This window comes from Chelonoidis abingdonii, chromosome 4 (assembly GCF_003597395.2).
Source record: "Chelonoidis abingdonii isolate Lonesome George chromosome 4, CheloAbing_2.0, whole genome shotgun sequence".
NCBI classification, from domain to species: Eukaryota; Metazoa; Chordata; order Testudines; family Testudinidae; genus Chelonoidis; species Chelonoidis abingdonii.
This window is the reverse complement of record NC_133772.1, coordinates 1,594,894-1,604,805: the sequence shown is the minus strand read 5'-3', so window position 1 is coordinate 1,604,805 and position 9,912 is coordinate 1,594,894. Positions and strand designations below refer to the sequence as shown.

Genomic DNA, 9,912 nt, shown 5'->3' with positions numbered 1-9,912 from the left:
AGGGAGTGGGAGAGCTGGCTTTGAGGGGGGAGCCTGTGCGGGTCCCCTGGTGACACCCCTCCCCCCGCCCTGCCCCTCACCCCCAGAGCCAGTGTGGGTCCCCTGGTGACATCCCTTCCCCCGCCCTGCACCCCCTGCACCCGCAGTGCCAGCCACCACGGTCCGCACTGACCTGTGGGGTCAGGGATGATGGGGGGACTCTGGGACAGGAGCGATGGGGGGAGGGGAATCTGGGGAGGCAGTGGGGGCTGGGTGTGAGTGGGGCAGTAGGGGCCAGAAGCAATGTGGGGGGAGTCCACAGAGGCAGTGGGGGGCCAGGGCTGATGAGGGGGCCAGTGAGGGCCAGGGCACCATTTTCCCTACAGCCAATCCTGGCTGTGCGGGCATTGAAGGTGGGTGACTGGCCGGGGTGTTGCTGGAAGGTGCCCTGTCCGTCCCCAAGAAACTGTGCGTGGCTGTGATGGCTGGGGGGGCCCCTGTTATTGTACCCCCCGCCATCAGCAGCTGCCCATTGCCTGCGGCACTGCTGATCAGCTGGTGATCACGCCAGCCCCCCAGGTGGGGATCACACCGGGATGTTTCCAGCTCTCTATAACTCAGCCATGTGTGTGCAGCTGGGCAGAGCGGGGGGCTGTCGGAACCCCAGAAACGCCCAGGCCCAGGGGGCTGGCAGGTTCCATACATGCTTTTGCATGCTTTTGTCTGGGTGTGTATTTGCCTAGCCAGGTTTTGTTATGGGTCATCCCTCTGGCAGCTCCCGCCCGCCCTGCTCATTCACCTGAGGCCTGAGCCAGTCAGGTCTCAGGAGCGGGGAAATGTTAGAAATTAGCCCAGCCGGGTCCCACGAGTGGCTCTTCGTCCCCTGCAGGAGCCAGCGCCTGTCTGCTGTGAGGGCTGCATTTGGTGCCGACGCTGAGGATTTGGGAAAGAAGCTGACGCACTCAACAGCGGGAGAAGCCAGGTGTGTCCAGTGTATATTGTGCCCGTGGGATGCAGAAACAGGCCTGTTCCTCGCGTCTAAACCGGGGTGTGTGTTTGCAGTTGGGTGACCACACTGCAAGTGTGAAAAATTGGGACAGGGGGTCGGGAGTAATAGGAACCTATATAAAAAAAAACCCCAAAAATCGGGACTGTCCCTATAAAATCGGGACATCTGGTCACCCAAGTTTGCAGCGACGGAGGCGTTGGAGCTCGCCTGACGTCACAGCGCAGTGGGGGAACAGGCCCGAGACAGGGTCTCAAACATAAGCCAACTCTCAAGGTTTTGTGGGCACTCAGTGTTTCTTTCCTAGTGCGCTGGATGAGCTCCTCTGCAGTGGAAAGAAGTAATAAAGAAATACGCTGCTGTTCATTCAGGGTTTTACATCCACTAGCCTTGAAACTCCGCTTGCAGAATACTTTCTAAGCAGTCCTGAAAAATGCAGACATGGGGGCCGGGTCCTTCCTGCTCCAAAAAGTTGCTTTTTCTCAAGTGTTATCTCCTAGGGACTGGGATGATGTCACCTAAGCGGCTTGTCACGGCTAAAGTGTCACTTCTGACTTCGTGAGTAATAAACGTCACGGACGTATGGCTGTGACACCGTGTACCTCGAAGTAGCCCCCCGACCCCTCACTGCGAGATGCTGATGAGATGGCTGGTACAACGCCTGCCTTGTGAGGGCTTTTTGTTAAACTCTTGCTCTGCTGAACGTTGATCTCCTGTTGGCTTGTGTGTGCTGTCGTTGGATGGGAAGTTATGAATAGAGTAGAACCGCAGAGTTACGAACACCAGTTCTGAACTGACTGGCCAACCACATACCCCTCATTTGGAACAGGAAGCGTGCAGCCAGGCAGCAGCAGAGACACCTGCCCCAAAAAGCAAACACGAGACGGTACTGTGCTTAACACACGTAAAGGGAAAGCAGCATTTTGCTTCGGCACAGGAAAGTTTCCAAGCTGGAGAAGTCAATGTTCAGTTGTGAACTTTTGAAGGGACAAACCCTAATGTTTGGTTCAGCATTAGGAACATTTCAGAGGCCCTGGGGGTTTGTAACTCTGAGGTTCTACCATTGCCAAGAACTGCTGCTGAAAAATGTGAGGTAGGGAACGCCGGCCCCCAGCCTTTCAGTCCAAACAAAGGAGCAGTGCTGGCTGGCCAGACGGGCGTGGATGGCCCATCAGAAAAGCTCCACTCTCCCTGAGGCCCCTTAGAGATGGCCCAGTGTGAAAGGCTGGTGGGTTGGGAGGGGTCAGGGGTCCCATAGTCCAGGTTGCACTCTGGGGACCCCCTCCCAAAGATAACACAGGCTTTGTGAACCCATACAAGGGTGGGCTACTGACCTTGTGCTTAACAGCTCAAGTATCTCCACTCCCCTTTCTCTGGTGAGATAACTACCCTGCCAGGACCACCTACGCTGTGCACCCTGCAATAGACGTCTGATGGACCCAAAGATTTAGGGTCCCCCGGCTAAGTACCTTCACAAAAGCTCTAAAGTCCCTTTGTGCTTTTTAAATGTTTGTCATGCCTGTGATCGGCGTGACACTGAGATGTGTATGTTATATGGGTTGCTTTATTTCAGAGTCTTCAGCATTTCCGAAAACTGGTTTTGCCAAAAAAGCTGGACAAGGCCAAACCCTCCTTGTAATAGACAGCAGTATGGTGGGTAAGGAGAAGGTTTCTCTCTATATTCTGTTGTTTTCTGACCAGTGTCTTCAAACACCCCTGCTTGTGAAATTCACATTCTTGGGTAGTTAAATTTCCTGCCTTGAAATTTTCTCTTATTTTACTTGGTTAAAATCTTACGGTAGATCTCATGATTTCAAATGCGATTCCATTTCCATGGATCTTAGGCAGCCAGAGTTTGTAAGCCACAAATACTTAGACAGGTAGCTCAAATTTACTTCTGTCGTTCTATGAATGCTGCGTCGTTGAGTTTGGCTTACCCTGGTTATATGTGCACTATTTTACCTACTAAATAAAATCTGATTGTTGTATGGTTAGATATTGCATGTTTGCCATTGTGTAAATGTTAAGAGTGTGAAATGTTTTCTTCTGTGAACAATACTCAGGGAAATCCTTCGAGGAAAAAATTGCCTGGGTGTTGGCATTAAAGAGGAGAAACAAGTACCCTAAAGGAATGAATAAAGCTGGCAGACTTAATCTGCGTCGATTTGCTGCCAACTTTTCTTTGGAAGGCAAGTGAGCCTTTTCTTCATGTAATACCGACTCAGAATACAATGGACTTTTCGGCATGTAACTTATGGTCCCAATGCCCCAACACTGGGTTCTTTGGAGCATTCACCTGACCGTCACTAGACCACGGTTAGGTTTTTTCACATTTCCCAGAACATCTCCTGTGCTACACACATCGGCGCCGTAAGAAACGTGTGTGTCAGTTACACGGCAAAGGGGTATAAATTATAAATATGACCAAACAAATCCCTATTATTCAACTTTATTTCTCAAGTCCCTGATCCAGTGGATCCACAAACAACCACAATCCGTAGATTTCTAGTTTAGAAAAACATTTCAACATCTAATTACAACCAGATATTGAAATTCCTCCCTCCCCACTTTGTATTCAAGCCGTGACGACCCATACAGGGTTCAGATATCTTTGATATGCATATGCCTTATAATTAAGGCTAAGATTTTGGCACACATATTTTTAGTAAAAGTCCCAGACAGATCACGGGCAATAAAGAAAAATTCATGGAAGCCTGTGACCTGTCCTTGATTTTTGCTAAAAAGATGCATGAGAAAATGGAGGGCTGTGGGGTCTCTACACCACCCCTGGGGGCCCGGTTGGGAGCTGTGGGGCATCCCCCCTGCCTGTGGCTCCCAGCTGCAGGGTGCCCCGGACGCCTGCAGCAACTCCGACCTCCTGGGGGCTCAAGTCACGGCGGCCTTTGTAAGTCACGGATTCCGTGACCAAAGCGTGGCCCTACTTATAATGAACCGGTGAGCAGGGCCGCCCCTCCCCATACGCGAAGTGCGCAGCTGCGTCGGGCAGCAGGGGATCTGGGGAACCACATTGCCTGGTGCCCTGCACAGCTGTGTGCAGCTCCAGCCCCTGCCCCGTCTCTTCCCCATTGCACTGTCCTGCTCTGCCCCAGCCCTGCCCCCACTCCACCCCTTCCCCAAAGCCCTCACTCTGCTCTGCCCCCGCCCCACCTCTTCCTACCCCTGCTGTGCCCCAGACTGCCGTCATACTGTCACTTCCGCTCACACGGTGCACACTGTGTCGAGAGTGTNCCCCCGCCCTGCCTCTTCCCACTCCTGCTTTGCCCCAACCCTGCCCCCGCTGCCCTGAGCTCTGCAGCAGGGTCGGGCCCTCCTGCCTCCCAAGCCAGCTCCCCTCCCCAGAGGCCTGGCCCCCCCGCACCCTCCTCCAGGGAGGCTGCATAGGGCCCCAGAATAGCTAGGGACTACCCTGCCGGTGCCTTTGGAAATATCTGGTATTTGCTTATCTGATCATCCGTGTCCCCCTTCTCTGATCAGCAGATGGGACACTTTTCCGTACTGGCAGAGGGAGAAAGGTCGTCGTGGTGCACACCAGGAACCGAGCCCTGGAGCTCTTCGAACAGCATCACGGGGATCCCTGGGGCGGACACCAAGGAATCTTTAAAACGAGAACCGCGCTGACCGCCCGATACTATTGGCCTGGGATGACGAAGGACATCGTCCAGTGGGTCCGTAACGGAACCAGACCTTGCCCTTTGTCACGGGCCATGGCAGTGCCAATTGGAAACAGGCCGTGCAAAGCCGCGGTTCCCACACGTGCCGTGAAAATGTAAACGCCTTTCCTGTGCGATCATCTTGTCGTATGAGAACGTTAATGTTGCCGTGTGGTTCCATCCCAACTAGGTGGAGCAATGTGTGAAGTGCCAGAAGGGGAGAAAACCTGTAACTCTGCACACCCTTGTGGAAAGCAGAACGGACACCCCCGTGAAAAGCAGAACGGACACTCCCATGAAAAGCAGAACGGACACCTCCATGGAAAGCAGAATGGACACCCCCGTGGAAAGCAAGTCGGAGACCGCCGTGCAAAGCAAAAAGGTGAATTTTGGACTTGGAGGCATCTGCTATGTAGCTTCTGAAATGTCTTTTACACCCACATCGGACAGAATTTGCTCCCTCTAGAGGATGGGACATGGGGACCCCTTGCCTGGTGCTGGGACGTGGCCCCTCTGGGGCAGCGGGGGCCTGGGCTCATGGGGACCCCTCACCCGGCGCTGGGACGCGGTCCCTCTGGGATGAGTGTGGGCTGGGCACATGGAGTCCCCTTGCCTGGTGCTGGCAGCGTCAGTGCTTCCATTAGGCGACCCTAGGCGATCACCTAGGGCGCCAGGATTCGGGGGGCGGCATTTTGCGTATTCCCCACGGGACACATGGGAGCTTCAGGTTCCGCTCCCGTCGCGCTGCTGAAGAAGGACCTCCGCCGACGTGCCGCGGAAAACAGCAGCAGGCAATTGAGCTACCGTCGACGCTGCGGCAATGACTGCCGTTGTCGCCTGCGGCATTTTGGCGGAGGGTCCTTCTTCAGCGGTGCGACAGGAGCAGAACCGGAAGCTCACGCGCACCCCGTGGGGAGTGCACAAAATGCCAACCCCTCCACCTGAATTCTGCCTAGGGCGCCAGAAATGCTGGCACCGCTCCTGGGTGCTGGGATGCGGCTGGCTCTGGGGTTGGGGGGTGGGAGACTGAGTACATGGGGACCCCCTCCCCCGGCGCTGGGACATGGCCCCTCTGGGGCAGCGGTTGGCTGGGGTCATGGGGACCCCTCGCCCGGTGCTGGGACATGGCCCCTCTTGGGAGGGGGGGGGAGGGGGAAGCCGTTTATACTCTGTGTGAAGTACATCCTAGCTGTTTTCTCAGACCCCTGCCCCCCCTGGCCAATCCCACCTCCTGGCCAGCCCCTCCCACACCTCTGCTCCTTCCACGCTGGGAAGTGTGTCCTGCTCCAGCTCTCTGTCCAGCTGCCCCTTGCTCCTGGACTCCACTGAGCGGCGGTGGCAGGTAAGATCCCTCCCGTTCAGGGGGTCCCCGGCCCCCAAGTCCCAGGCCCAGGAGCTCCGGGTCCATGGCAGTGGAGTGGGACTTCCTCTGCCCTGTTTGTTTGTTCTGGGACAGATTAGGATGGACTTTGCCTTGTGCTGGGGGAGGGGGTTTCCTGCAGACAGGCCGGGGCGGAGGGGGAGATGCAGACAGGATCCTGGGGTGGCAGAAAGAGCTAGGAGTGAACCCCTTCTCTGTCTTCCCTCGTGGAATAGGGGGAGGGCACCCAGGAGTCCAGAGGAAAAGGGGGAGCTGGGGGTGCTGGCTGTGGGGGGAGCTCCTGGCTCATCCAGCCCCAGCTTCTTCCAACAGGGGGGCGCTGAGGGGAGGGAGTGGGAGAGCTGGCTTTGAGGGGGGCTCCCGTCTTCTCCCAGCAGGGTTGCACTGGCTCTGGGAACAGTTCCCCTCTTCCTCCACTCGGTGGTGCCATAAAGATGCCCCACCTTGTAGGAGTGGCTTACGCTCTGGTACGTCTTCTCCCCAATGTCTCTATGGTTTCCTGTTGCAGACCGACGCCATGACGTCCCGCCTGGATCTCTCCCACCTCCTCCCGCCCCCCCACTTGCGCCAGCTGGTCCGGGACTGGCTCCAAGAGGATGCCCCATCCTTCGACCCTGCCGGCTGTGCGGTAGGGGAAGGCCCGGAGCGCGCTGTCCTCCTCTGCAAGTCTCCTGGGGTGTTGGCTGGCTGCCCCTTCTTCGATGCCGTCTTTACCGAGCTGGGTTGCACCGTGGAGTGGTTCCAGCCCGAGGGGGCCTGGCTGGAGCCTGTGGCCCGCGTGGCCGAAGTCCGCGGCAAAGCCCGCCACCTGTTGCTCGGGGAGAGGACTGCTCTGAATTGCCTGGGACGGTGCAGCGGGGTGGCCACGGCCACAGGGCGGGCCTGCCGGCTGGCGCGGGAGGCCAGCTGGCATGGGCAAGTGGCTGGGACGAGGAAGACCACGCCGGGTTTCAGGCTGGCAGAGAAGTACGCCCTGCTGGTGGGGGGAGCTTCGGGCCACCGCTACGACTTGGGCAGTCTCATCATGCTGAAGGATAACCACGTCTGGGCTGCGGGAGGAATTGCCCAGGTAAGGGGGTGAGCATGGGAGTACTGTGTGGGTGGGGGGGTTTCCTACCCGGATGCCTGGGTCCCATTACCCCTCCCAGTCTCTGGGAGCGCAGTGGGGCCCCCTGTGGGAGCCATCAGAGATGCCTGGATCCCATCCCCATCTCTGGGAGTACTGGGGGGCGGGGGTATGTGTCTCCTACTCGGACTCCTGGGTCCCATTCCCTGCCTGAACTCTCTCTGCTTCCAGGCCATCCAGGAAGCCCAGCGGGTGGCTGGCTTTCATCTGAAGCTGGAGGTGGAGTGTCGTTCACTGGAAGAGGCCCTGGAAGCCGCAGAGGCTGGATCTGACATCATCATGCTAGATAACTTCTCCCCGGAGGTACCAGGGAGTCTGGGGGCTAGCGGGTGGGGTGGGAGGACCCCCTAGCCCCTTCCCTTATAACCCTGCCCCTTGTCCCTCTAGGATTTGCATCCCGCTGCCAGTGCGCTGAAAGCCGCCCATCCCCGGGTGATAGTGGAAGCCAGCGGGGGGATCTCAGAGGAGAATATCTCCCAATTCTTTGGCCCGTGTATAGACGTACTTTCTCTGGGATGCCTCACCCAGTCATCCCGAGCCGTGGATTTTTCCCTCAAAATCTGTCAGGAGACACCAGTCCAGAGAGATTTTGCCTTCTAAGACCATAAGCCCCAATTTTCAGGGCAGAGTGTGAAATTTTAGCTCAGTGAAATCAAAGGTCGGAGTTTCACAGATTAACAGATAAAATTTTCTAGTTTCTTCCATGTACAGTATGCTGTTTTGATTTTTTCACTTTGAATCTTTCCTAAGAAACATCAGACACTACATTTCCTAACCTGGGGTTGAAATTTTAAGCTCTGTAAACTCATGTGGTGGGGAGTTCCACTGGCTACTGGTTAAAATCATCTTCCTTCTAAAATGTGCTACCTTAATTTGCCCAGTATAATTCTGTCCTAAGATGTATCGCATGCTAAATTTTCTAAGCCATGTGTGAAATTTTAACTCAACAAAATTGTGTGTCAGGGAGTTCCAGAGGTTAATTGATACAACTATTTCATATGTTCCCTCGAAAATGTGCTGTCTTGATTTGTGCACTTTAAATTTTGCCTTAAGAGCCATCGCATACTAAATTTTCTAAAACCACGTGTGCAGTTTTAGCGCCCTAAAATCATGTGCCAGAGTGTTCCACAGATTAATGTCTAAAATCATCCCATATCTTTCCCCTGAAATGTGCTGTCTTGATTTTACATTTTTGAATTGCTCCGAAGAACCATCAGGTCCCAAATTTCCTGAGCCGTGTGTGAAATTGTAACTCCATGAAATCATGTGGCAGGGCGTTCCATAGGTTAACAGATAAACTTATCTAATTTCTTCATTCCAAAACCTGTTGTGACATCCTGACCTGACTGATGTTGTAGGAAAATAACCACAGATTTCACTGGGGCCAGGATTTCAGCCACTGCCACTTCATTAGCCCACCTTGATCCCTATCTAAACAGCCACTGTGCCCCACTCCAGAAGCAGTCGCAACAGGACAGACCAGGACACGGAGAGAGTTAAAAACAGGTTTCCTCATCTTTATTGAGACTTTTTTCCCTCAATTCTTGACCCGGGTCCTGATCAGTTTCTTAAGACTCTGGCTGCAGGGTGGGGAAGGGCAAAGTTGTGGGGTCCCAGGTCCCCACCCCAAAATCACAATAAATAAAAGTGGGGTCTGCAGTTTGGAGGTCCAAAACTGAAGCTGATTTGGCGTCATGTGGAGGAGATGCTCCCAGCCTGGGGTGTGTGGGTGGATGGGACGCCACAGCGCCAGCCCCCTGGATGGGAGGCAGGGGAATTTGGGGGGGCCTGATGGATTTACTCCCCTTCTTTGTCTTCACCGTGTGTAATGACGTAGCAGATGTTCTTGTAGTCCACGTTCCCGGCCACATCTGGAGGAAAAGCTGCCCACATGTTCTTGATCTGGTAGGGGTGGGGACAGGAGCAAGAGGGGAGTTAAAATGGGGGTGACCCCACCGCCAAAGCTAGGGTCTGTGCCCCGCGATCCCAGACCCCTCCCACTGCTGCTGCGGGAGGGATCAGGTTGGATGGGATGATCTGGGGAGTGATGGGTTAGATTGGGGGGATGGGGTTTGTATTGGGGTTCAGGGAGTCACCACCAAATTTCTCACCTCTTCCGGGGTGAATCTGTCGCACTGTGTGGTCAGAAGTTCTTCCAGGCTGCGAGCGGGGAAGAGAGAAAGTGGTGATCAGACACCCCAAATTCTGGGGAGACACCCCCAATTTCTGAGCCCCCCAACACCCCACACCATGGGGAGAGTGACCTCTGCTGGGGAGACCCCCCTCCCTGTGTGCTGTCAGGGCTGGGGTCACTCCTAGCACCCTGCCCTGGGGAGACCCCCACATCTACCCCAGCGCCCCCTGCCCCAGGGAGACCCCCACACCCAACCCTAGTGCCCCTGCCCTGAGGAGACCCCCCCACTCCCAACCCCTAGTGTCCCCTGCCCCAGGGAGACCCACCCACACCCAACCCCTAGCGCCCTGTCCCGGGGAGACCCGCTCACACCTAACCCCTAGCGCCCCCTGCCCCAGGGAGACCCACCCACACTCAACCCCTAGCATCCCCTGCCCTGGGGAAACCCCCTCACAACCAACCCCTAGCGCCCCCTGTCTCAGGGAGACCCGCCTACACCCAACCCCTAGTGCCCTGTCCTGGGGAGACCCCCACACCCAACCTAGCGCCCCCTTCTGGGGAGACCCCCACACCCACCCCTAGCGCTCCCTGTCCTGGGGAGACTCCCCACACCCA

The 9,912-nt window shown here is 55.9% G+C and overlaps 1 protein-coding gene and 1 long non-coding RNA gene across 9 annotated transcripts; one reads left to right on the top strand and one right to left on the bottom strand.

Moving 5' to 3' along the window:
- The first annotated feature begins 149 nt into the window (after positions 1 to 149).
- On the top strand, positions 150 to 7,867 carry QPRT (quinolinate phosphoribosyltransferase). 8 transcript variants are annotated; one of them, XM_075064741.1, is made up of 10 exons: positions 150 to 558; positions 869 to 1,653; positions 2,559 to 2,642; positions 3,049 to 3,174; positions 4,484 to 4,671; positions 4,847 to 5,038; positions 5,858 to 5,998; positions 6,546 to 7,106; positions 7,335 to 7,466; positions 7,551 to 7,867. In XM_075064741.1, the coding sequence occupies exons 3-10, from the start codon at positions 2,636 to 2,638 to the stop codon at positions 7,761 to 7,763; spliced, it is 1,560 nt and encodes a 519-aa protein (XP_074920842.1). In that variant the 5' UTR covers positions 150 to 558; positions 869 to 1,653; positions 2,559 to 2,635; the 3' UTR covers positions 7,764 to 7,867. The 8 variants fall into 8 exon arrangements, with proteins under 8 accessions (XP_074920842.1, XP_074920841.1, XP_032662531.1 ...); XM_075064740.1 differs by having other exon boundaries at positions 150 to 706; XM_032806640.2 differs by having other exon boundaries at positions 150 to 961; positions 1,486 to 1,653.
- A 789-nt stretch (positions 7,868 to 8,656) lies between these two features.
- LOC116840191 (uncharacterized) lies at positions 8,657 to 9,361 on the bottom strand. Its single transcript, XR_004377325.2, has 2 exons — positions 9,275 to 9,361; positions 8,657 to 9,065 (listed from the first exon to the last, which is right to left on the bottom strand). It is a non-coding gene; the product is annotated as an uncharacterized LOC116840191 (long non-coding RNA).
- Between the last annotated feature and the right edge of the window lie 551 nt (positions 9,362 to 9,912).